The following is a 27,758-nucleotide window of genomic DNA, read 5'->3' as shown; positions in this document are numbered from 1 at the left end:
AAAACCGCCACTGTGTAACTTTAACTGGGCTGTAGGTGATTTTCACTGCATTAAGAGGACCTCCATATCGCTCCCCAAAACCTCACTGTTACTTGGTAGAAACCTTTTCAGGCTATGGGCAATTTTTCAAGCAAAGCACACAGTGGGCAGGTGTGTATGTATCTATCTATGTATGTATGTACATACGTACCTCTGGGTTGGGGCTTGTTTTCAGCTACCACAGGGCCAGGTCTGCTACCAGAAGATCCAGTCAGTAGGCTGTTTAGTGCCACCTCAAGGTTGTTGTTATTATCCATCAGAGCCTGTCGAGCAGCCTCTCTGTTAAAGCCCATCTCCATGATGTCTCTCAGAGCACGTTCATCCACCTACACACAGAACGTAATGTAATATTAGACACAGGAGCAAGATTGAATTGAACAGAGGAAGATGGATTGAGTGGATAGCGGAGAAAAACAAACCATGGCAAAATAATATTTGAATAAATATTTTAATAATCTTTAGTGGCCCAGACACGGGTGTCACTGTGTAAGTTTTGTTTTAGGTTGGAATAATATGCATTCAAGTTTCACACCATCATTAATGCATTCCAAAGCCAAACACTATAGCATCCTCTTCCATCCTATTTATGTATTTAGCCCAAAGCTGGCTGAGTTTAGCCACCAAACTGGAAGGTCACTACACAAAGCTAGACAAATGGACTGCCACTTGATTAGAAAACCTGACCAGAGCTCCAGTTGGTTTAGATTTCCACAATATCATAATCAATGTCTCACCCACTCTATGAGCCATGAAATAAAACTTCAGTCCAGACCAAAGAACCCAAACACAGAACAAGTTCCAGCAATTAAATTACTTTGTCACAGTAATTGGAGGCTTTAGTAATGTGAGGGCTAGGGTAAAACCATCATTTCAACACAGGTTTAAATTGTTCTACAGGTCTGGACCACGTTTGTCTTCTCACCAGCTCTCTGTAGTTTCCATCTTGTCTGCTCTCAGTTCTTTCAACCCTGTCTTCTCGTCTCCTCTGCTGGTATGAATCTCTGCCACGGAAGGAGGAAGCAGCGCTGGTTAAATTACTGCCTGCATTTCCTCCACCTCCAAACGTGCGGGGACCCTAGCCAGGAAAAAGAACATTAGGATGAACAGAGCTAAACAAAGAGGAAAAAACAAAGAAAGGCCAACACAAGAGGCAGAACTTTGTAGCTGACAATGTAATTATGACTTTCTTTAATTTGATGAGTTACTTTAATGTCAAAGGCAAATAGGGTTAAGGTGAATGCCAATAACGAGCATGTATTATTATTTATTTATTTATTTTTATAAATGGGGGCCAAATCAAATGGCTTGTGCAAAAATTGCAATTGCTAAAGAGAAACAGCAAAATCTGTTAACGTGGCAAAAAGAGTGCTCCTGAAAATCAAATGTCCAACATTAAAGGCTGGAAATTATAGACTATCTGAAGAAATTACAATTTGTTGCGCAAGACAATGATAGTATAGTTTAACAGTATAATAGATTGAATCTATAATACACAATGTATTGTGAGTCTAAGCAAGCAATTACCAGTAACCTGTAGTCAACACAACCATTTCCATAAGACATAATAAAGCCTCCGATCCTTGGTACGGGTTTACGTACCTCTTTGGTCTTGGCCACTTCAGCAATAGCTGCTGTCCGCTGCTTTTCAAACTCATCATTCTCGTCAGTAGTTTTGACCACATTGTGAGTCTGCAGGGTCTTCCTCTGGTCTAGTTCTCTGCTGTCTACTTCATCCTTCCTTGCACATTTCTATAGGGAGCAAACAGAGAGAGTAAGAACATGTTTTCAAAGATCCTCCTAAATCATGTATAGTCCCTTAAGAAATGAATCAATGTGCTTAACAACTCCCAAATTTTGCTGAATTACATTAGAGTTACGCTGAAGTTACCTGCGGTGTTTAAATTATACACTAATTTTACCTCCCAAATCCCAGAGCTCCCAGCTCATGGTTAATGTTTTGAAACTGAACTGTACTGAGTTTCAAAAAATATCAACAGTGACTTGGGAGGAATGAGATGGAAACTGAACACTTTCTGTAGCCGTTTCATGACTGTAGAGAGTGATGATTCAGTCAGAGAAGTCAGCAACTGACTGGAGCAAAGACCTTCGCTTATGAGCAGGTTCACCATCTTTCTGCTGCGTTGGCAGTCCCAGCAAGGTAAAGTGATAGGCGGCAAGATTAAAAAGCCAGAGGTGACTTATCTAAAGAGAAGGAGAGTGGGCTGCTGATTAAAAAAATGCCAAATGTATTAGATGTCAAGAGGATAGTTCACCTCAATTACAACCAAAAAGACATTATTACAATTGCTTCTGGTGGTAGCTAGGTATGCAGATAATTTGGATTTTATTTGCTTTTTTTTTCAGATCAGCACCACTGAGATTTTTTACTGCCAATTCATAAACTAACAGTTACAAAAGATGACTGTCTGTGAGCTATGTAGATTATCCAAGCTAAGTGATAGTTGATGTAAATATTGGTGACTAAAACTTGAACGCTACTTTCTTTCAGTGCTCTCGAGCATACCAAACACTGGTGAAAATCAACTAAGCAAATAATTATATTGTCTGATGAGATGGCACTTAATTTAACTATTCAGGAGAAACAAAATGTCCCGTGAAAACCAGCCAACTCTTCTCACTTTTAGAAATTACTGCTGTGAAGCATGAAGGTGGCAGCTTCATACTGGGAGAATGCAGGAACTGAGAGAAGTGGAACTTATTGACTGATATAACATGGAGCCAAGGAAAATCAGAGTGACCCAGCATTATAAATATAGCTACACTGAGACTCTCGAGAATGTTGAATGACAATTCCCAAATTTTCCTCCTCCAGCTTTACAAAGCTTGAGCAAAGAGTGGGTGAAAATCTCAAAATCCAAGTGTCAAGCTGATCTGGATGTATCCCTCTCTGAAATTGTGATCCTTGCCAAGGGAGTATTGACTCAGGCTGAGTATTTTCTATATGGACTATATTTAATTTTCTGTAAATAGCCTGATGTCAAAATGTGGAAAAAATTAAGGTGGTTTAATACTTCCTGAAAGCACTTATGATTATTTTCAAATTAAATACTTCGTATAGATACCAAATGTTTGACAATGTGATGATGTGATGGAAGTGTTAATTTGGAGCATATTATTTATCTTTGATGATGCACTTTGGGTGCCTGCTCATCATTTAATCTTTTCTCAGATTTTCAACCAATTACCTCAGCATTTTATTTTAATACAAATGCAACACTTGCACAGCAGATATTGTAGGAGGGGCAAACACTGCCATTGAACTGTTTATAGGGTGCGTGGTAGGACAACAAAGCAAAATTAAAATTCAGTCATGCATTTTAAAGATTCATGAAGACTCTAACAATTACCTCAGAAAGATCAGAGGGAACATTGCCAAGAAAAGGGACATCAAGGCCAACTCCTGGAGCCGGGCCTGGGTTTGGCTACTTGCATATATTTGAGAGCTGTTATTGTTATTCAGCAGTACCCCTGACTTCTTTCAAATCACAGCTCAAATCTCATTTTCAGAAACTATTCCCAATTCTGGTACGTTGTTTTTCTTCCAGTATTTATATCAAGCAAGCACTTTGCATTTTTTGCTTTGACAAGTGCTCTATTACAAATATAATCTTTCCTCACCTGACCAAATGGCACAAATGGAGGTGGTCCACCTTCTGCTCCAATGTTACTCCTGCTGTGTTTGGCCAGACTCTGCAGGTTGAATGGCAAAGTGAGATCATTCTTAAAATTGAAGAAAAAGTATAATGCTAGCAAGACTAATGACAGACCGGGGGTGGCCTCTAGCGTAGATTTAAAATGATTACCAACACATGAATTCCATATTTTTAGTAAAAGTAGCTGAGCCATCATGACAAAATTGACCCTCACCCTTTGTAGCTCCCATTTCTCCACCATGTGATCAACTTCTCCTCCAAGGACAGAGATTTTTGAGTCATCGAGTAGCACAAGACCATTTTTAACCTGGACTATACCAAGCAGCTTCACCTTTGTTCCAGGGGGGGTGTTAAGACTGAAAAACAAAGAAAAGACAGTAAAAATTCATTCACACAAGGATGCTTCATATGTTTATGTCCAATCAACTATCAAATATTTAACAGATTCAAGGTCTTAAGACGTGATGACTGCATATACTGAGCCCAACACCCTATTGCCTTTCCCATACCACTTTATAATGACAGTGCCAGGGAGTGGGTGGTGAGGCTAGGAGAGACTATTAATAATCCCAGCTGCTCACCCATCCTCACGGTAAATTAAAAGCCCCTCTATCTCATCAGGCCTGATAAGGCCTCTGCCTCTGTCATTAGGAAAGCACAGGGACTTAGAGGGATTTCCAGCTACTGATGCCGGATGCCAAAGCAACAATTAGGGATTTCACTCCAAACCTCTGGGATGGATGCTAGTGGCCTCACGACAGTGGCCAATGCAGAAGTGAGGCACTCTCTATCCTCGATTCAATCATGTACAAGCACATACATTCAATCCAACAAACACACTATTCACCCTTTGATCAATGTTGCTACTTAATGCTTAATTGTCATTCCTCTATACCAGTATCCCTCACTGAAAAGTCCTGTAATCCATCTCATCCTTCTTTGCCACTCACTTATGGCCTCATGCACACCAAAGCGAACACTTTCAATAGAAACACTAACCACCGCTGTTGGTAGCCAGTGTGTGTGTGCCGCTCATAAAGAGGGGATTTGTTCTGTTCTTTCCTCTCTTCCCATCAGGAAGTCAAGGCCCACATTCTGGCCACTCCACCTGTACAGACTGGCTAGTCACCATGGCAGCAGTCACCAAGGCCACCGTTGCTGGGATGGAGATGTAATTAAGGCTGAGAATTGTTAGATCAGCTGCCACCACGTGGAAATTGCAGATAAAGGGAAAATTGAGGCATGTGGTGGGGTGAGTGTTGACAGGAGGTGAAGGGTGTGTGTGCAGAATTTTACACATTTGCTTTTAATATATGAGGAACTGGCTAAAAGACACCCTGCTTTACATCTCTGTAGCTCCTATACATTTATCTATTTTAGTAATACTTTATATTAAATAATAAGCATCAGATTACAAGGATCTTAATAAAAACAAGCCTAATATATTCAACCAAATTCATGCAACAAAACTGTTAAATACCTGATCTTAGACAGGTGTTTAAACTCCAAGCCAACACAGGTGGTGTGCCCATCTGTCATTTGCAGGCGCAGCATTCGTGGCGCGCCCTGGGACTCCTCATGGTCTTTAGGAGCTGAGATGTTCCTGACCTTCTGCACCTGGAGAACACATGGACCCTCCAACTGGCCATGTGCAGGAGACAACAAAAGAGTTATGGCTTGGACGGCAATTCAGCAGCACGTGGGGGAGGATTGCAAAAGCGAAATACGCACAAAAACTAACGCATTAATAAAAACAACTCTTTCATTTAGCATACCTGTGTCAGCATTGGTTTATGGATTTCTCTGAACTGCCTCATGGCTTAGCTTTAATTTCACAGTGATCATGTTATGAAAAAAAAGCAATTGTAGTAGTGTATATAGTAGTGTAATGTAATTTCAGGATCTCAAATAGCACTTATACTTTCAGACATACTATGAGTGTCCACCTTTTTCCGAGCCAGAAGGGAGCCATGGTTAAGCTCACAAAAGAAAATATATGTTGTAATTACATGTTTTATTTAGACCATTTTTCTTAACAGTTGCTCAGCTCCAGTTTCTCAGGTGAAGAAGCAGTTCTTTGAACTATATTTGTCAGTGTATTGGGGCCATCTAGTGGCACTAATAAGAACTGCATTTCAACTGTCAACTTGAGCCTGCATTGCAGTGACTTTCAGCTGTAAAAGAAAAACAGCACATCATTTCCCACCAAGTTTCATAAATGAAACTGAAACGGCCATATAAGATTTTATTCACCACTCACCTTCTCAGTTCTTCCACTATTGATATCAGCTGGTAGGAATTTTCTCCCAGTAGTCCTAAGATCACTCTGCAAAGGACATACTGCTTAGTTTAAAATGAATAACAAATAATCCGCAGGGCATAATGAAATGAAATAATGTAATAGAGTTTACCTTACATACATTCCAACACTGGAATGTGCCTCACAATAAAAAAAATCTGCCTAATGCTATTCATTGCCATGTTAGCGAGGAGCCCTTTCATTTATACTCTCAGAAATGGACATCATGAAGCCAGTTTGAAGCAGGCAAGTTAACATGCCCATGCACTAGAGGCAAATTTGCAGTACTATACAGTCTATTGTAGGGTGGAACATATGTGGTGTAATATTTATTTATATGGATTACTGTGTTCAATCATAATCATAAATCATTGCTAATATTTAACACAGTTACTTACAACCAATAGGATTGTATATGTCCTTGTAACCAAAACAATGACCAATGCTTGTAATGTTTCTCCATACTGCAAACACCTTTCAGATTTCTGTTGGCTGGAACAGGGAACCAATGCCAAATGTCACCCATCCTTTTTACAATCCTGCTTTACTGCAGCTGACAATATCTCTAAACGTAGCTTGTTCATTTCTCCAATGAACCTAAAAAAGGAATTCCACTTTTTCTTCATTGATGTCTCAATAGAATTTCTCTTAATACAAATACAATGCAATTATTTCAATATGCTGCATCAAGACTTTCAACAGGGTAGAAGAAATGGGACTTCATTATCATGTATGATAGGTGTATACATAAGTATACAACAGTTCTTTCTCTTACTCTTAATTTTTATTCATACGGTAGCAAATCACAACAGAAGTTATCTCAAGGCTCTTTTCAAATAGACTAGTCTGTACTCAATAACAATAATAATATTTATTAGAGATCCAACAATTCTCACAGTGCAAACCCACTGTTGAATAGAGTATCTTCATTACAAAACTTTAAAACAAGATTAAAACTTACGTGGAGAGCAATACGAATAATGTCACTGTGTGTTATTTTCTCAGCAGAGCCTTTCAGTTCTGCTATGCCTTCATCACTGAGGTACCTGTAAGATGACAAATATGATGAAGTTTCAAGCAGTACATGAACATGTTAAACCACAATAATGTTAAAACATTTAAAAGTTTCTACAAAGCATATACACACTGCAATTAAATCATAATTTAATTTATATTGATTGATAATTCTTCTGTCTCAAACAAAATTCAATCAACCATGAAACATGGCGTTTAAACAAGAACGTTCGAATTTAATGGGTTTTTAAAAAAATAAAATAAACTAGTTTCACCACGTGATAAGACACAATCATATATTATTAAGACTTTCTTTTACGGCGGGTTGACCAATGATACAGAGCGCCCTCAACATTTTTGTACAGAGTATATCATGTTCCAAAAAATGAAGAACCTGGGAAACAATATTAAATGTCCCTGAATTTAGTCGCAACTGTATAATAGAACATCACTAACTGGATTTTTTTTATCCTTTGAGAAATGCTAGAAGGGGTATATAGTTACATTTGGATGTTTTGTAGACGAAGGTGGGCTACAGTCCGCGCTATTATATATATTGTACAGTAATGTGTGCTGCTAACGAGTTCTGACTTTCAAAAGCATTACATTTGTTTGAGATCGGCGCTGGAATGAGTGTCTCCACTAGTATCTTTGACCACCGCTGCATGTAACGTTATTACTGCTCAACAGTTAACACAAACTGCAGTCCCAACTGTTTGCATGACGTTAGTGGCATGCTAAGTGTGTGTTAGCTGGCTAACGTTGTTTATCTCGCTAGCTACTTAGTTAGTGAGCCTTAGTTTCGCTTTAGGTAAACCAATAAACTTGCCACAATCCGCACATTTTAAAGTGGTCGTATGTACTTTGAAAACATTGCGAAACCCTCGTGTAAAGATATAAGATTTAGTATTATTAGCCAAAACCAATCTCAGTAAGCACCCCTGTAAGTTAGCTAGCTCACTGACGTTAGCTACCATGCTACTTACCAGCCCTCTTTCGCCAGGGATTCTGTCAAATCGGTCATTTTCGTGCAAACCGTAGATGTGTAAATAACAACACCAGTGGGTTTACAATGAGCACATGTGGATTACGACTATCTGCCTCTGAAATGCATATTTTCTCTTGACAACGATAAGGCTCGCTAAAGTGAGTACCCAACGACCCTACGTTACATACGTCACCGATTGAGACGCGTTCTATAAGTATGGAGTGCCGAGAGGGTCAAAACACTATTTAAATTTCTGTTTCGTTTTTGTTCGATTTTTAAAAACAAATTTTTCTTTTATGAGATTTAGTCAGATTAGACAAAGATATCTCAATGGTCCGAAAGGGTGGTAGGTAAGATAAAGGACAAACTCTTCTTACTGGAAGACTTTCTGAATTCATGAATAAGTTGGTTGGCTTTTTAGACTGAATTGCATCTGAGGACATTTCACTCATGCTACCTCTCAGTTTTCACCCCTAGTTGTTAGGCTTAGTTGGGACAATCCCAGTCCAAATCAGGCCAACAAAGCTAAATGGCCCCAGAAGGGATTGAAATAATTTCCTTTTAAGAATAGCCTACATTTAAACACACACACACATTTAAACACATTTTTCAGAAGTGAACTGATTCCCATTAGATTCACAAATCTTGCCCTATACATGAGTTTATATCCCACAATGAGGAGTGTTGTGAGCAAACCCGACATTGCCTTCTGCATCATGAGTAGTTCTGTTATATACTGTCAATGTGCACGACCACCGTATAATTCTGTATCACAGGTAAATTGTATAGGGCCTACATATGAATTGGGGAAAAACAGACAGTTGAAAATGCATGTGGGACATAGCTCACTGTACTGTACTTTAAATTAATGTAGAACTGCACTAACTAATACTTTGGCACCACGAGAAGGAAAAGGGATTATGTTTGTGCACTTTTCATAATCTATATCTCATAATACCCTGTGTTACATTGTTCATGGTTCAATTTTGGCTGGATGGAAGAGTCAAATGTGGAAGAAATTTAATAACTATTTGCTTAGATTGTAGGTATGTCCCAGCAAAGTTCAATGTGTCCATCTCTACTGATTCTTGGCCCAAACTTTGGGCCATACAATTTGGTACAATCAGTCCAAGTGGGCCATCAATATGATTGGTCACAAGGGCCCACCTGCAACCAGCCTTGGCTCCATCAACAACCATGAGACACAGAGAAGAATATAGACCTCATTGACAAATTGAATCACCAGGCCATCTCTGACTGGACAGTGAGCTGAAAGTGTGGTAGAAATAACTGTTTGGTTAGAATCTCTTTTTGGTTAGACTGATATACAGAGTAAGTAAACAATCAGTGAATTTACAGACAAACTATGGTCTCCCCCTTTTATTTCCATGTCTGTATGAATGGCAGTTACACACAGGGCAAGAAGCACAATGGGTATTTAACAGCAGAGTTTAATATTAAAGTTTTTGTTTGTTCAAAGTACATTTTTGGTGCTTGGCCCTGCATATAAGGTTTATGTGTACAAGTTTTAGATCTGAACTTTTTTCTGTGACTGAAATACAACTGAGATGAATGGAAATTCATTTGTGTTGTTCAAAGCACCAACAAATTACATTTGGGAAGGTTGCTTTTTCAAATTCAGCCAATAAACCTAGTTGTGAACAGTTTTCACCTAGGCTATTAAGCTCACAGAGTGTTATGACATTATATACATATACTATTTACATTTACTCAGATTTACACAGATGCATTTATCTAAAGCAACTTACAAGTGAGGGACAACTCCGCTTCAACATGTCTACATGACTTACATCTTGTTAAATTAAATGGTGCTGTAGCAAAATTGTCTGAATTGGTGTGTTATGTCCATACACTGAACCAAGGTGATTTAAATGTTGGGTTTATGTGTACAAGAATTTGTGAAGGATAGATGACAATGTGTACTGTATAAGACCAGTGAAAGAAAATGATATGTGTCATGGTTTTTTTTATGTCAGTGAGAAAAAACAAGGCCAAATGTAGTGATAGTGATTTTAATTGATACCACAAGATGGCAGTATATGCACACTGAAATGTTAAAACAGTGCCTGCTATCCATATTAATGTTTCACAAGAGTTATTGCATTTCCTACTCAGAAGCTCCAGCAATAGAAATGGACCCATCCAGTAATAAAGCTTCATTGTAAGGACAGCATCTCCCTTTCTGAGTCAGAGCCGTAAAGTTTCATTCTAACACTCGTCTCATGGCTTAGGTAAAGAGAGGTTTCTGAAGGCTAGATTTTCTACATTACTTCTACATTCATATCTCAAATGATTTGTAACTGTTATATACAAAACAGATTGTATGCATTATTATTCATTGCATACAGTGCAAGACTTTAAAATAAGGCTGAAATGTGTTGTTACTGGCACAACCACTGTAGTAAAGTTTTGTTAGGATACAAAATACTATAAAAATACATAAAACATCCCTGCCTGATTAAGTTTCAAAATCTTGTATAAAAAGATAAACATTTAAAATGTTCTTGTCTATAAATTGAGGGACTTTAAGGCACAATGTTTTAGAAAAACGTCTGATTATCCTTGAGGCTCATTTAAACAACCAGTACTCTAATCTTATGAATTGTTCATGTTTTATTTGTTTATGCTCTGACAATGTTGTCTTGAAATACTTGTGCCAATAGATCACACACAATCCAAGTAGAAAAAACATTCAAACTCACTCAGATGGATTTTCTATTCTTGGGGTTTTTGAATGTATATCCCTGTGGGCATTCTTTGACTTATTTGGAAGTGTAGATCTCATTGTTTGAAAGATTAGTGAGGCACAACAAGGCTTGTGTTTGGCTAGATGAAGAGTGTTAAGACACTGCTGGCAGCCACGCAGACAGCCTTTCAGGGAAACAAGAACTAAAGGTCTTTAAAGATAACAAGATTTCAAGAGGTTGAATTCAAAGAAAGTCAGATTTGATTTCATAGATGAAGGTGTCATTCAATGGAAACATTTGACTTTGTTTTGCCTTAAATAAACAATTTTAATTCAAAATTTATTTGGCAAATTTGTTTTCACAAGCCATGCTTACACAAATCCCCATCTGTATGCCAGTTTGCCTGTGACTGAAAATTTGTCCCATTCTTGCAGATTGACAGTAATACTGAAATGCTGCTCCACTTGTAAAATATTGATGCTTGAAATACAACACTTGAGTCAAGAGACAGCTGAAATCCCTGACCTGTTGTCTGTTTAAAAAAATATACTGTAGGCTACTTGCTCTTGCCATTGGCTGGGATTCTTTAAAAAAAAACAAAAAAACCTCTCAATCAAACCAACGGCTGTCAAAGTTGTAACGGTCAGTAGATTACACATGTCTAATTATCATTGGACTCCAGTGCTGAGGTTTTAAGAGGAACTGGCATCATCCCAGCTGTCTGTAAGCACAAAGCCAGTGGAAAGGTTAATATTACTTGTGGCTTTCCCTATTGCCATTATTAGGTTAAGTAAACATTATTTTTCTCAAGAAAGAAGTTCCACATGCTCAAGCATAACTGCTGAATAACAATATCAGCTGTAGAACAGTTTACAAAGAGCATCCACCAAGAATAATCTCTATTATCATGTGGCTCACTGTCAATAATTCACACAATTCATGAATTCTATAATTAATGCTTTTTACCAACAGGAACTAAATGTTCCATAGTGGTTGGCTTTACACGGAGAGCAAATTATGTTTTCAGAAGCACATGAGAAGGATCTTAAAAAAGTTTCTGTTTGTTGCATCACACCAGATCATTGCTGTTTGCATCAGACAAGGTATTTGGGATTTTACTGTAGCTGTAGGCTTACTTTTAAATTGCCAAACAAAGCTGAAAATCAACAGCTTATAACAGCCTTTAACAGCCAAAAAAATAAAGGCAGCATCAGCCACCATCAATTTATGTTGCCTCCAAGCTTCTCATGAAAGCCTGCACAAGAAGACAGGGTCACATGATGTTGTAGGAAGGGGAGATAGAGGGACAAATCAATGTCTCAAGTATACAGATAAGTATCTGTATAACTGACAAGTAACTAATACTAATATAATGAGGTGGTGATTTTCTCATCTATAATCTTGTGTGCAATCTCAAAAAGTTGTCATTCCATTTGACAGTGCATGATGTGCAACTATGTAACAGTAAACCTTTGGGAAGTTTGCAGTTTTAAGGTGTGAGTTAACCTTTAAAAGTGGGCACATTCACCAGCTTTGTTGGATGCCTATATGTTGAGTTTGTTTCTGGCAAGTTGCATGGTTAGTAGTTTGTATTCATTCAAATGTGCTCTGAGGTTGAATCGTCTAGTAAGTTGTAGTGTTAAAGCTACAGTTTTTAACGTTTCTATCCAACATGACAAGCATGATTGCATACAAAGTGTTACCACTTCTGCAAACCCAGCTAAGTCACTACGGGAGGCCCAGGTTAAATAAAACGAGCAACTCTAACAAGAAGTACCTCTGATTGACAGCTCACTGCGGCCAATAAAATTCCTTTTCAACTGTAAACACAGGGGGGCTGTACCAATGACGATTGAATTTTTGTGGCAGAGCGGAGGCTATTGGTTAGATTGAACACGCGGAGCTGACGTCCTCATTGCGCGGGGTTGTCAAAAAATATCTGCCACAAAAATTTATCCAGCTAACGCTTCACCTACTGCATGTAATTATTATATAGCTCTCAATTCATGGACGGATAAAATTTGTCGAATGAAGAAAACCGTTGTGTTGTATACCGCATGTCTGCCGTTAGCGGAAATTCAAGCATTACGTGTCAGTGCATAAATTGGATTAGCTCTAAGTAAAGCCGCCAGTGAATGATAGTTTAGCGAACCTGCTAGCTAGCTAAACGGACTGTTGAGAGTGAAGATTAGAGAAGGCAAACTGGTAAGATTAGCACTTATGCGTTAACCAGCGTTAGATGTCCGGCCAATTCAACACACAAATGGTAATGTAGACAATTCTGCGTGCGTCGCCCTTCACTATTTTAGAATTGTGCTAACGTTAGAGACATTACAAGGTTAGCATCTTTAAAACTATCAGCTTGCGCAGAAATCATTAGCTTGACATCATGGAAAGTTATAGTCAACGGTTTGAATCCGGACGAGACAGTAAATCTCAAAAGAAGAAGGGTTCTTCCCACCACACCGCATCATGTTACGATGAAGGAGATCGCAAACCAAAGTTTGTAAGTATAGCAGACTAAATAGAAATGTTTGTTTCATTTTAGCTGTATGGTAGATGAGTGGTTGTCTGTGGTTGATACCTTTGTATAACGTTACCTCTTACCTCTGATGCCACCCATGGATGCAACACAAGCACAGACACACATGAAGGTGCAAAACAAATAAGGAAAGTGGCTGCAACAGTCGTAACTTTTTTTTGGTATTGAGAGTGAATAGATGCATGACTCAACCTTGAAAGGTATGTGAAAGTGAACTTGGATTGTTTTACTCTATTTGTAATGACTTAAAATGATATACCTTGGAAACTAAAGCAATGGAACAGACGTGGAGATATTTTGCCTGTGTGTGTAATGTATTTGAGACATGGAGAAAATGCCTTTACAGACTCACTTCTGCAGTTAAGAAAGGTCATATAGTATGAAATATTTTCATGTTCGAGTTTTCTTTGGGAACAGTGACCTTGACTGTTTGTGGACATTGCTTTGCATATGGGAAATCAAAAGCTTAAAATTAGCACAGGGTTTAGCCCTTACACTAATCCGTGTGTTTCCTACTACTATAACCCGACCAACAGACTGTCTGTGTGTCATTTGTCTGCTGTATTCTTCTGGGAGTTTAGGGAGATGATTCTATTTGAACACCAATACCATTATTAGGGTTCTCATTTAGGGGTCTCATTTTCAAAGCAGTCAGGCTGCTACTCATAACACACACACACACATCACCCTTTCAGACGGGAGACGTGTGTATGACACAGATCTACTTAATGCACGCTCAACCTGTATTTGACCCCATTCTTATGAGAGTGCTAGTTAATTCCTTGTGTCCACCATTCAGAGATTCTAGTCTACAATTGTAGCAAAGGTCTGTGCAGGAATGTTTTTTCATGCCAGACTGTTATTATCCACTCCCACTGATGAGATGTTGGCTAAATGTCTAAAATTTACTATCCCAAATAGAAACACCTGTTCACTGAGAAAGATGAATGTTCACTGTTGGTTGAAAGCAGGGCTGCAAAGTCAAATCATTGTTTGACCTGCATCATTGCACTGTGTCTGTCTGAATGGGGGTAAGGCAGACAGACACAAAAACTGTGTATGAGCAATATGAAAGAACTGCTTTGGGCTCTATGTTAACTTGTGATGGCCATTTGTCATAATGGTTCCCTGACTACAAACTATGACTGTAGGGGAATCCTAGGCATTTAACCTCTGTAGGACTGATAACACATTAAGAGTCCTTGAGGTCATGTTTTGAAAATGGCAAAAAGCAAAGTGTTTTACCCAAACATGTTCCTTGTTATCAGTCAGTTAACAAAAGTGTGGATAAAAATGTAGATTCATACCAACTTCTAACCCTTCAGCTTGAATGTTGTTTTTGACCTTGGACATATTATTTGGCTAAATTGTTTTATCGCAAGGTTACTTACTAGCTGGAGCTGGAACAGTAGTTCATGCTTGTGATCTGGGGATGGAGTTCACACAGTTGTCATGGAGATGGCTCAGTTGTCATCATGTGACCTGTGTATGGAACTTAGCTGTGTTTTGTTTAAAAATGGTGTTTGTTCTAGATGGAGACCATTCACACAGGTTGCCAGAGACATCCTTGAACACCCCACATATGACCACCCTTTATCTCTATTTGAAAGATTATTGTTTTGGGCATTTTACCTTTATTTGACAGTTGACAGTGTAGAGAGAGACCGGAAATCTGGGCAGAGAGAGAGAGGGGTGTGCCATAGAACAAATGGCCACCCGGCCAGGATTTGACCTGTGCACTTTGAGTTTATGTGGCAACCATTACGCCTCTGGATCCCTATTCTTTTATCTCTTGACTGTGACGATAACACAGCTATCATCATTACAACTGAATGACCTCCATCTGTTGATGATGACTATGAGATATATCTGAAAGCCCGGGAAAAAATCTAGTTAGTGGACCTACAGTTGAGATTATTTTGTTAAATTTCTAACCCATTTAAAACCTAATTAATCTACACTAAGATACTTGAATTACCACACACTCAAGACGCAGTATGGCTATTTGAAAATAAAAGTTTTACAAGCTTTTACTATGACAAGCATAGGAAGTGTTGTGTTTACACTGAAAATTTACAGAGATTGCTTTTCGTGCTGATGATTTACTCTTGACAGCACTTTTTGTTTTTACTGCTGTCAACAAGAGCGAAAAGCAAAGATTTCTTACCTGAGTTGAACTACACATTTTCACTCAAGGTTTACAGAGGTTTTAGTTATTGTTCTGGTTCTCATTTTAATATACTAACCAAAAAGCTAAGTACACTGAGGCCGTGCTGTCTTGAATTTTTAAAAAATGCTCTTCTCATGGTTCTGTTCTGTTTAACGGTTAGAAATACACAACCGAAGAACATCTTGTTATCTATTCTCACTGAAAGATGCATACATGCCATGCACCTGTGATTGTACAGCTTAGTCCTGACACCTTTAGTCCCTTTCTCTCTCATCAGATTTGTCTTTATAACATATAACTATTATTATAACACATAACTGAAAAACATTGTAAACATTTTTCACAGTGAAAAGTACTGATTTATTTAGTTGACTGTCATCTCAATAGGTGGCACTACAATACCACAATATTAACTATAATTGATAGAAAGTTTAAAAATGTATCATTGAAGGCCACTTTAATGACACATGTGCAAGCATGAGCTTTAGCAGAGCATTATAAAAATTAAGAAAAATGGAAGATGCGACATGTTAACTGCACTGTGTTAATGTTTTTTTTTACTATTTTTCGTCTTCTTAAGTAGGGTAAAAATTACCGTCACATCCAAATCAATTTGCTGTCAGTTTAAGCGCTGATCAGGTTATATGGTGTCATAAATGTAATGGATGTTTAGTATTTTTGTTCTATATCACTAATTTTTGTAGAGGATTTTAGTGTTAATGGGCAATATTACTGAGTTTTCGTGCACAAATAAGATAAGCAACTGAATGAACATAAGTGAGACACCTCATTTATCTACTTTATTAACCTTAAACCTAAAAATATTTGAAATTGAGGAGGAAATCATTAATGAATTCTCAATTTTTTTCCACCTAAGCTAATTCCTTTATATAACTTTTTGTAATTGTTGAAGTTAGTTTGCTGAGTGATTCTTCAATCACTGCTTGTGATGCGGCTTGGGTGGTATTGCTGAAATGATCCAATCAATTGAATCAACTATTCACTATGTATTATCTCGAGTCTTATTCAGGAAGGATTTTTTGCAGGAAATATGCATTTTTATGTCAGAAATCTTGACTTAAAAGTCCATAGTTTTAAAGTTTGCTCGTCCTTAATATTGTGCGTCCATTCTTCCATTCATTGGTGAAAGTGATTTCCCTTGTGATAAGCTCAGCCCTTCTGGGTGTGTGCAGTTGCATGAAATCCTAAAAAAACAAAAAAAAATGAAGACTTGGCAGTGTAGTTAATGAATGGTCCATAGACGGTGAGATAAAGCTTTCAAAATCTAATGTCTATGGATGTTGTCTTGGTTTGAGTTGGGTCTGGGGCTCTTTAATTTTTGCTATTTTTTCTCCTCTGTTGTGGATTTCATGTGCAGTGTTTTATAAATTAGCGTTTTCTCTACAAGCGGTGGGTTACTTGTCTCAGTTAATTGAAAAAGATGTTATCAGAGTTTAATTAAATGAACAGGGTGATAGCGGAAAGTAAAATGAATTCACTGACATTTACAAATTACTGTTGTTTGGCTGTCCTATTTTGTCCATTAAAATAAAAGATTTGCAATAGTGAGATCTTGAAAAACACTGAGGCATTGCCGGTTAACTGACTGTTCCTGTAGCTTGCTTTATGTAAGCCACAACTTTATTTGATGTTTTTGATGTTTCATAGTTGCCAGGCAATTGAATTTTTTACCTAAAGCACTTGATTCGCCCCTTTTGGCTAGTCTTACTGTCATGTTTTATCTTTACCTCCCATTGGCAGGCTTTTCTTATTTCCACTCTGCTTAGTCACTTGGGTCCTTTTGCTTGCTCTGTTTGAAGCTTTGGAATTGTTCAATTGGAGTTCAGGTGAGGCCTTGCCTTTGTCTGCAGTTTAAATTCTGACTATGGATGTGTGGTGAGAGATGGCCTTGAATTGTTACTGCTTCCTTATTTAAAAAAAAAAAAAAAAGCAAATACGAATTAGCTCCTGGGCAGGGCTGCAGCTGAACATTTTTCATTATTGATTAATCTGCCAAATATTTTCTTGATTAATCTGTTGGGCGTTTTGTCCCAAAATGCCAGAAAACGATAGATGATAGAAATCAGAGAAATGCAACATCTCTTCCATCTAAGTATAAGTACCAAAGAACCTTTGCTTAAAAGTGAAAAAGTGATTCATTGATTATCAAAAGTTATATTTTGTTGATCAACTAATTGATTAATAATGTAATCGTTTCATTTTTACTCCTGGGATGTCATGCTGTTATTGATTTTAACATCCTCCAATGTAAATAATTATTATACAGCTGCTGGACAATTTTTTGATTTGGGTACCAAGAACTTTATCTTTTTAGCAAATGGATTCAGGTCTCAGCATGGCTACCTGGCTGTCACTTATTCTGCAGCTGTGTTGTGTGCACGCTGCCCTGTTGTGGAGTTTCCATTGCCCTTTGCTCCTTTGCTCTAGTGATGTTGTATGATGCTGATTGTTTGATATTATTAAGAGGCAACATTGTTTTCGCCGACATGTTTTAGCCTACATTATATGTCCTACTGTTTGAAAGGCAAACACTTGTTCCACAGACAAGCTGCAATGACATAATTGCAGAGACTTGTACTATTGTGCACTAGAGTGCATCTGCTGGCACAAAAGGCTGCTGACACATTATTGGACTGTATAACACAAGGAGCAAAATTTCGAACGTAATATCCAATAAATTATGATGAAATTGATGAAAAAAAACAGGAGCTGGCACAGTGTCTATTCATTCTTTTTATATTTGCAATTTTTGTGTTGCATTGCATACCATTAATCCTGCAGGGACACAACAGAGGAAATAGGTTACTATATTTTATTACACTGTTCCAGGGCATCCCTACCCTGATTTTGCATAAGCAGAACTGAACAGCAAAGACTTAAACAACAGGTAGGAGCGAAATTGTTGATGGATGCTAATAAGATGGTTTTTCTGGTGGTGTTAGCTTCACTTTTTTCCTCTAGCTTTAGGTATGATTAATGACCTCTTCCTGATTGTTGAAGGCTGAATTATAATGTTAAGTTTATTACTTCATAATATCTTAGATATTTAATTCTGACAATTTTCTAGTTACTTAGTGAGGGCATTTGACCTCTTTTTAACATCTCATCTATAAGTAAAATAATTCAGAGTAGTCAATGTCTAATTGTTGCGGTTCATCTTAGTTTTGATGCTTGAGGGAGTCTTAACCTTTCTTTGTTAGTTTTTTATTCCACTTTTTTTACTATGACAGCATTTTGAAATTTAATGTTTTCTGTTAATTTATTGACTCCCCATTCTTTATTAGGATATTCCGTTGGCCTTTTTGACTCTGTTACCTGTTTGAAGTACAGGTGGCAACCTCCCAAGAAGTCTACAGAAAAACAAACAAATCTGCTGGAGCAGAAAAAGCTGCACACAAAACTTACTTGGCAAGATAACAACCGGCCAAATGCCAAATCTCTTCCACTGTACAAGTTGATCCTTCTTTTTAATGTGCTAACAGGACTTGTTAGAGAAGCAATTTTGAGGCAGCAATTTTTGCTTTAAATGACTAGTGTTGTTGATGTTGACTAACATGACTCTTGGGCTTAGACATTTAAACCTTGATTAATAAAACTGAACCACTGGGTGCCCCAAAAGGATTTTCGTTTTGTGATGAATTGGTGATAATTGCACTGGCTCTTGGGGAATGTGCAGTGGTTTGGATATCTAGCATATTCTGGATCCATTAATATCTGTAGTTGAAAGCCTTGATAGCCATTGTAACACCACAGCAGTTCCAACTAATTATTGTAATGTAAAGGATCACTTGCAAAACTGTGTCAATGATATAGCCACTTGAAACCACAGATATCAGTTGTGTTGAACTCCTGCGATGACTGCAAACATCAATAGCATATCCTACTATTGTTAGTTAGAGTACTGATATGTTAATGGTTAGTTGTGACAGCAGGATGCTCAGGTTTGTGTTTGAGTTACTGCCACAAAGTATGGCATTTGGCAGTGGCTCTAAGCCTGGAGGGTCGTTAGACTTATCATTATCATCATTATTCTCCTTCTTCTCCTTATATAATGATGTCTGTCTTTGAAATTTGAAAAAAATACTGAAGAAGCACAGTGCAGTCTTGAAGTATTAGTACAGTGGCATATTTTTTGTTACACTGGCGCTCCAAGTTTTTGCTGTCGTGGCTCTCTACTTTGCTCTATAAGTTTCTTTTTGAATTTCAAAATAAATGTACCAGACTGGAGGTAAAACAACACAATCATTTCACTGCCCTCATCCTTTCAGACTGCACTGTACCTTTTTCTCCTAATACAACAAGACATGAACATCGCAGATTTAACTTGTGAATTCTCTTGTTCAAAAAAGATTTTTTATTCTTGGGTTAGCAATAAAATATATCTGTGCAGAAAGAGTATTACAATATTTAGCCGTATGCTACTGTAGGCTTTCAATATTTAATGCAGTTGCTTTATGTATCCTGATTTGTTTTTTCTGTCCCCCACCTGTAGCAATTACCCTTTAGAAACATCACAGATGATGTGGTAAGATTTGAGAAATTGGTGCTTTTTCTTTTCTTGGTTGTCAGTCTCTACAACATCTAACATCACTTTACTTAAAAATCATCCAGTCTGCTTTGAGTGGTAATAAAATTGGTCTTCATTGCCAGACACTGAATCCATTCACATCACAGTGAACACACTGCTTTTCTCACTAACTAATGTTCTTTTCAGCTCTACGTGTTATTTAGATAGTGTTTTGCTCAGCATGTGTTAAACAGATGTTCTGTGTAGGTGTTTTGTTCACACAGTTAACACTAATAGCATTGTTTTTCTAACCCATTAATAACTCATTAATTGTTTCATTTACTCTGAGTATTTCTGAGTATTAACTATCTAAACATGCTAGTAATCTAACACAGCTTTTATGTATATCAACTTGGCCCCAGAAAGTTCCTGTGTCGTTTTCTCTGTTGTAATTGTATCTCCTCTGTTTCTACAGCTGGACAGATTCGCCAGCATTCGGATTCCGGGTAGTAAGAAGGAGCGCCCTCCCTTATCACACTCGAAACACAATACCAATGATTGGTCTATTTCTTCATCATCCACCTCACATCAGTTTGAGGAACTGTCATCAAAGATCACCTCGGAAAAAGAAATCTTGGCTCTGTTTGAAAAGATGATGGTATGTAGTTTTGTCACTGAACAATATTAACAACATTTTCTAAAAAATAATAGAGCAACTTGACATGTAAAAGAGTGGTAAAGATATGAGTCACCATTTTAGAAGAGTTGCACTGAATATAACAAGAAAGGCATTGTATTTTGAATGTTGTTTGAATGTGTTATGATATTTACATAGAAATAGAGGAACTCAATGAAAGAATTATAATGACTTTTTGAAAATTATTTTCGGGTAATATAAAAAAAATTACTGACAAAGCTTTCTGTTGAGTAATGGTTCTGAAAATAGGCATTTTTTCAGTTTTCAGTCAAATCCTCACACAGTCTGGCATTTAAGCTCTTGGATGTGGTTAGTTTGACAACCAAAGTAAGATTTTTTTGTCACTATTGGCATTTTCAATGTTTGGACTTGCTGTTTTCTAAAAGGACATTCTGTAACAGTATATTGTTTGGCTTGATGAATGACTGTCCACTCCATTTCTGCCATGAAGACGCTGGGAGTTTACTCATTTTCACTCATTAGGAATTTATTAGGTCCCTCATAGAACCAAAACACTCAGCATGAGCCAGTAGATAACTTGTGGAGGAGTTTTCGGGCTACTTCCAGATATAATTTAGGGCTAAAAAACCATTAAGTATGTATGTCCCTGTCTACACTAACACTTTTGACTAAAGCTGATATTGCTTAAGTATTCTATAGTGAATGTTGGAAACACCAAAGTATATCCTATTGCCAAAATAAAAATGAAAGAATATTAATTAATTAGTTCTAATTGATATATTATATGCAGTCAGATTAAAACTTCAAATAAGATTTATCCTCTCTTTCTGTGTTTTCTTTTTTCTTTTCAGGAGGACATGAACTTGAATGAGGAAAAAAAGACTCCTTTGAGAGAAAAGGACCTGAACACAAAGAGAGAAATGGTCATCCAGTATATCTTTACTGCATCTAAAACTGTGAGTTTTGGAACATATGATATTATACACTTGTATTCTGGGCACATATTATATCATTCCTTGTATTTCTTGATGAAAAATTATGTATCACATAAGTCTCACCTGGCCTGACACAGACTGGGAAGGATTAAATTTGATTATTCAATCTCATAAATAGGTATATTGCTTTACAATCCAGTGCAATCTCATTTGTCTTGCTGTTGTTGTCTCTCTGTGGTTACACTTGTAACTTGTAAAAATACACAAATACTTAATTTAGGATGATAATATTCATGTTATTACCTTGCACATTTTTGATTACTGGAAGATGGTTAGATTTTGTGTACGTGAGTTTGCTGTGGTTGATTGGTCCTCCTTCAAAGTTCCATCAATGAGCCCTAAGCTTTTTCTTTTCTCTCAAAGCAGACAGACTGATCTTTATAGAGGATGATAAAACTGTCAGTGTTCAGAGGAAAACAAATCTCCAAAGAAATGGAAACTATGGACCATTCTTTCTCTCCCAGACCAAAAAAGGCCAAGCTTTACATTGATTTCTGTTATTGTTAAGAATAGAAATCTACTGAAAGACCACATTTGCTGGTGATACTCCGTTAAATATCTACCCCAGAGCGCGTTCATAGTTAATATGAGTTGAATTTGTGATACTTAATTTGAATAATAATGAAAGCACAGCCTACCTGAGGTGTTTTTTGTTTATTTCATAGTAACAAAAGCTTGAGAATAACCTTTCTCTCTCCGAGGGCACCTCCTAACTTAAATGAACACTTGTTAACAAATCACAGATATCCAATATTCAAGTTACCTCGCATTGCATTGTTAAAAACTCAGATTCACGTTTATATGTTTGTTTTTTTTAAAGGTGTTCGGGTTAACAGGTTGGCACAGTGGCTGAAGTGTTGCATTTATTATTATATTTGCTATAACCAGACATCCCTCTAAAGTTGCCTTAGGCTGTCTGTCTCTAGTTACCATGGGGACCAGCCTGTTTATATGCCTACATTTGTTTACCTGCATGATAAAATAATGCCGCCACAGGCCAGAAGGTAACAAATTACAATCAATGAAAACACCAGTTTTATCAAATTCTATATAAGATGTGGTAAACTGGATATTTAGAGGGAAGTTATGAAAATAAGGATATTAAAATAAGGTATTTCCATAAGGTACATATGTCCCAAATTACTGAGTTAATACATTTTAACATTGGGTGTAAGATATTCAGCAGATTGGATTTAATTTTGCTTTCAATTCTTTAATCACTCAAGACCATGGTCAAATCATGACCATCATTTTATTAGGCTGCAGTAATAATTTGCCTCAAATCAATATCAGCTCCTTATGCACTCATACTGTGTTGTGCAGTAATAGCACAAGTATGCTATTATTACAGTTGAGCCAGTTGATCAAAGTTTTTTTGTAGTCTGGGTTATTTATCCTGTTGACTATTTAATTTTTTTAGCTTGAGTCACTGAAGGTTTCCATTCCACCAAAAAACTCAAACCAATTTCTTGACACACCCTTCTCAACCACAAGACTGTTTTGCCAATTAACCTTTAATATTACATCCTGAATTGATGTACGTCCCTTGCTGACATAATCAAGTGTGGTTCTGGCTTGCGAATTTGGTAGATAGTCTTGTAGAGAACCAACTGTCATGTATTTTGTTACACAAAATAATTGCTGACCTTTGCCAGTGCATTGCATTGGAGTAGTTGTCTTGAAATAACTATTGTACTTCTTGGAGACCCCAGTGTTGATTTGTCTGCATTGCCCCTACTATGTAGGAATTGGTGTTTTAGTTAGTGTTGCCTTTGAAACACCTAGAAAGAATTTTCACAAAAGACTGAGGCCCTCCTCAGTCTTAGTTACCTGGGATATCACTGGCAATGGCAAAATTTATAGGTCTTTAAAACAGTGGTCATTAAAAACAATGTCAGGTGGTCTTATTTCCAAGGTGTTCTTATTTGCAAAGATAGCACACATTTTTAAGTCTCAGGGGGGGCTCAGAGTTTTGGCTGAACACAGTAAGTGTTCTGAGAGTAGGAGCACAGTGAGACAGAAGGATCAGGGCACTGTGGCCCTGCTCCATTTCCCTGTCCTGTTGTGAAGAGAATAACATTGAGAACCCAATGGAAGGGGTGACTCAGTTTGGGAAGCGATGGGGGGGGGGCTCCATTATCATCATTGTCCCAGACACAGTAATTTGAGTAAAATAAGTGGAAAATCACTGGGAATGAATAGATGGGATCTCTCCCATATGGTCATGGGGGATGTGATGAGAGGATACTGATATACGACGATTCATACTCATTTGACCTTAAATTAGACCATATCTCACTGTTGTTGACCACTTCACTCCATTGCATTGAAGATCAGTTTGATTATTTCATACAATATACATCATATAACTATATCTGTAGTTAGAAATAGCATCGAATTATTGTGTCAAGTTGAAAAATGTCTTCTGTTGAAAATGAAGAGATTTTAAGGGCTGCAGGACACTCCCTGGGCTCCTCCTGCAGCAGATGATGGGGAAGGAGTTGCAGGTGGGTCAGCTTCTCTGATGCCAGCAGTGGGCAACCAGGCTGCCAGCAATGTTCCTTTCAAAAGGAAGACCTAGCCAGGTGTGCCTGTTGCTGCCATGAGCAGCACTCATGGTGAAACAAACAGGCTGGTCATCTTATCTCTCCAGGACGCTGGTCATCACATCTCCCCAGGACTCTTTTGGCTGTAATTGATGAAATTTCTGCTGTACCACTTATTCGCAGACACACATGAGGCACAAGTGAGCCTACACTGGTGATGCCAACAAAGGGTTGCAATCAAGAGTGAACATGGGAGTGGAGCAAAAATGTTTTTACCATGATGATAACACTGGAGGGTGGTGGTGTTGTCAATGAAGAGGGCTACATTTATAGGCTACTACCTGATTGGGAGATGAGTGCACTGATATGTCATCTGGTACTGAGGCAGAGCCTCACTTGAGTAAAACAGTAGTGAAGTTAATTAGAGGTCTGGGGCATGCACATATAAAATCACTTTTCCCAGAGGTTCAAACTGGATACCAAGCTATTCAGTAGTCACTTGCTGTCACAGGAGTCTTCAAGCTGAAGTGATAATGATTCCTGGCTCTCATTCAACATGCACATCAAGGTTCAAGGTTTGACTCTGCCTATATTCCATTTCTAGGGCTACAGAGGTGCTTATGATCATTATAACACGCATTCTTTGATCATTGAAGATGAAAGTGGCTTTTTTGAGGGAAATTTTGATAACTAATTTTATTTTTATTAGTTGTTGAGGGGAATGTTATAGATTGGGGCGTAAGGTGTCAGGGGAGAGACAAACTGGGCATAGTTCCATTGTTTTGGCAGCCTGTAAGGGTTAGGGATTATTTATTCCTACTGGTAGTGATGCAGACTGATTTCTGAGGCCTTTGATGAATCGGAAACGTACCCAACGATATGCAACATTTTGGCATTAGTGCAGCTGGCTTGATAAACTGAATAAGTGTAGCTTTCTTTGTACACAGACAAACTCAGAAAACCTTCGCTTAAAGTGTCTTTCTACATATAGATTGTTAGACAGGGGAGCTACGGTGTTTTTTTTTCCTATGGTCTATGGTCAGATACATTTTAATTAGAAAGGCCCTCCATTACGGATACATGTGGTTGGGGCCAGGACAGGGTGACCTTTTTGTCACGCAAGTCTGTATTTCCCCCAGGGTTGCTTTTCAGCACAGGAGAGCTCATTTCGAAGGTTATGCCATAACTACAACTGACCACATGATCAAATGTTAGACTGACTTTATGAATAGTTTCATCATGTTGAGAATATTACAAGCAAGCTTTAATTTTCCGGCAGGCACTGCAGCACAAGCTGTCCAAGTTTAATAGGCTGGCTTTGTATTTTTATTTGGAAATGCATCACAAATAAAGAAACTGTCAGAAGAGTGAATGATGAAGGGATGTTTTGCTGCCTTTTCATCTTTATTAGTTAATGATAGCTAGGTAGAAAATTTTATTTAGTTCACTGTACCACTCAGAGGCTACTGGCAGCTACTGACAACTTTCAAGGTGGAATGTGTGTTCTTGTGTGTTCTGGTAAAAACTTAATGGATTTTTTGATGGTTCACAGACCCAACAGTGCGGCAGCTTACTGGCATTTATCCTGGTATACCTGATGGCCAGTCCAACTGTGAAGGGTTTTGTTTGTACCTCGGTGGTGTATGCACACAGTACGCTGGTGGTTGGAGAGATAATGTTAGCTAGTTAAATCTACCTTTCCCCCTCTTCCTCGTTTATTTTTCTGTTCTTTGTGTCTCTCCCTCAGACTTTGTTCGGGGCGTTGCCTTGTTTCAAATTAAAATTCCTCTGCACAGTTGTGTAATTGCAACTATATGACGCTGTGGCGGGTTGCAGCTACAAAATGTACATGAAGGGAAGCACTACAAGTACAAATAACTAAGCAAATAGCTAAACAATCCAAATCTACTGTATATGTGACACCTGACATGGTTTCTTTTTGCATGTGATCAAAGATTATGGAAGATTGCAGTGTGAGAGATCAGTTAATTGCTGTGATTTCTGTGTTGATGACTGTTGATGCCCATTGTTAGAATTCTTGAATTAAAATCAAAAATAATGTTTTGTGAGGTCACATTGACTTTGACGGACATAAGGAACATATACATACTAATTTGACTCGGAACAGCACATAACAAAATACATGTATGCATATAACACGGATTATTATTATGACATTTGTTCAAGTAGATGGATTTTCAAGTCTATAAAGGGACATGCACAGTACTGGAATGGAATCCTAGGGCACTTTTGCAAACTTGTGCTTTTGCGCTTTTTGACTATTGACACTGTCTTTTTGCCGGTGTATTCAGTGTGTCGACTTTTAACATCTTTTGGCCTCATGTCTCTTTCTTCCAGGGGGCCTTAAGAAGCAGCCATCAGATATCTCCCCAGGAATTTTTGGGAGAGCTGAAGTCAGGGGTGATGGACGAACGCCTATTTGCCTGTCTAGACTCATTGCGTGTGTCCCTTACCAGCAACCCTGTCAGGTACAGTACAAGATTATGACACTGAAAAATAACTTGATGTCTTAAGTACAAGTGCCCTCACAGTTGTGTCTAAATTTTTCTGTTTATAATTACACAGCATAAAGTCAGTTTGGTAGGGTCATCATCATAGGCCATGTTTTATTAAATATTTGTGAATATCTTATTTTTCTCTAGTTAAAATTTTATTACTTCATGAAAATAAATTGAAATTTCACATTATTTTTAATAAAATGAAATGAAAGGATTCAAATAAGACATTGAAAAAGTATAGAGTAGCAAAAACAAAGAGCTACAGCTCACATACCCTGAACCTTGGAGGTTGTGTCTGTGAAGACATTCCAGGAAAAGATGTGAATCATAGTTGTAGCAAATTGAAAATGCGTCAACGGGAACAAAACATCATAGCCTGATTACTGAATTCATTTTTAATCTCAGTGAATGTGTTTAAACTGTTGTATTGAGTTCTACAAAACATAATCTTTTGATTCAGCCCACCATGAGCAGCAGAATTGTATTTATGAGTTGTTTCTGCAATGTCTCAATTGACTTAATGCATATGTCGCGGTTGACTTTTTAAAGAAACAGAGATTTTCTTCCAGCACAATTTCTGATTGTTTGTGCTGATCATTTAACCAGGAAAGTGTAATGCACATTAAAGACTTGGATGTGCTGCAGCTGTCAGCTCCCTTAGTTGTCTGTGAGAAAAATGTATAGGACTTTAAGAAGTCTGGTTGCCCATATAACTTCTTGGCTTTTGGGGATGTTCATTTAGAATTTTTTTCCTGAGCGGCAGCTGACATTCGTAATCCACCGTTAACGGACATGCATGTTGACATGCTGCGGGGTTAGTCTAGTAGTGTGTAGTCTGTTAGCTCTGACAGGAGAAGGCCTGCTCGGATAGTACTGATTTCTCAGGATGTTTTAACTGTTCAACTGATAGTATTAAATGTTCAAAAGTTCTTATTGTTGGTTAATGATTAAGCGGTTAATTATGAACAACCCTAGTTTACAGCTTAATAATTTAAACTAGTGCATTATGTGTCTGGGCACATTGTCCTCAACATTCTCCACAATCCAAAGAATCTGCTCCAGATATATGATTCAACTG

General features: G+C 37.7%; 2 protein-coding genes across 2 annotated transcripts in view; one reads left to right on the top strand and one right to left on the bottom strand.

Annotated features, from left to right (window-relative positions):
• tdrd3 (tudor domain containing 3) overlaps positions 1 to 8,207 on the bottom strand; it is an 11,866-nt gene extending 3,659 nt beyond the window's left edge. Inside the window, exons 1-9 of the mRNA XM_087178774.1 lie at positions 8,013 to 8,207; positions 6,974 to 7,058; positions 5,974 to 6,039; positions 5,194 to 5,354; positions 3,928 to 4,069; positions 3,679 to 3,750; positions 1,639 to 1,788; positions 962 to 1,114; positions 142 to 365 (exon numbers count right to left, since the gene is read on the bottom strand). Of these exons, the coding sequence (XP_087034900.1) occupies positions 142 to 365; positions 962 to 1,114; positions 1,639 to 1,788; positions 3,679 to 3,750; positions 3,928 to 4,069; positions 5,194 to 5,354; positions 5,974 to 6,039; positions 6,974 to 7,058; positions 8,013 to 8,050 (1,091 nt within the window). The 5' untranslated portion in view covers positions 8,051 to 8,207. The remainder of the gene's footprint in view (positions 1 to 141; positions 366 to 961; positions 1,115 to 1,638; positions 1,789 to 3,678; positions 3,751 to 3,927; positions 4,070 to 5,193; positions 5,355 to 5,973; positions 6,040 to 6,973; positions 7,059 to 8,012) is intronic.
• A 4,450-nt stretch (positions 8,208 to 12,657) lies between these two features.
• The window catches only part of LOC111668360 (protein diaphanous homolog 3-like), a 154,165-nt gene continuing 139,064 nt past the window's right edge, over positions 12,658 to 27,758 (top strand). Inside the window, exons 1-5 of the mRNA XM_087178787.1 lie at positions 12,658 to 13,228; positions 19,948 to 19,980; positions 20,438 to 20,620; positions 21,472 to 21,576; positions 26,520 to 26,650. Of these exons, the coding sequence (XP_087034913.1) occupies positions 13,112 to 13,228; positions 19,948 to 19,980; positions 20,438 to 20,620; positions 21,472 to 21,576; positions 26,520 to 26,650 (569 nt within the window). The 5' untranslated portion in view covers positions 12,658 to 13,111. The remainder of the gene's footprint in view (positions 13,229 to 19,947; positions 19,981 to 20,437; positions 20,621 to 21,471; positions 21,577 to 26,519; positions 26,651 to 27,758) is intronic.

This window comes from Seriola lalandi, unplaced genomic scaffold, assembly GCF_002814215.2.
Source record: "Seriola lalandi dorsalis isolate HSWRI2012SDOR001 ecotype SW California unplaced genomic scaffold, Sedor1 jcf7180002054735, whole genome shotgun sequence".
Taxonomy (NCBI): domain Eukaryota; kingdom Metazoa; phylum Chordata; class Actinopteri; order Carangiformes; family Carangidae; genus Seriola; species Seriola lalandi.
Note: the sequence above shows the minus strand (reverse complement) of the source record. Positions and strands in the feature narration are given on the sequence as shown.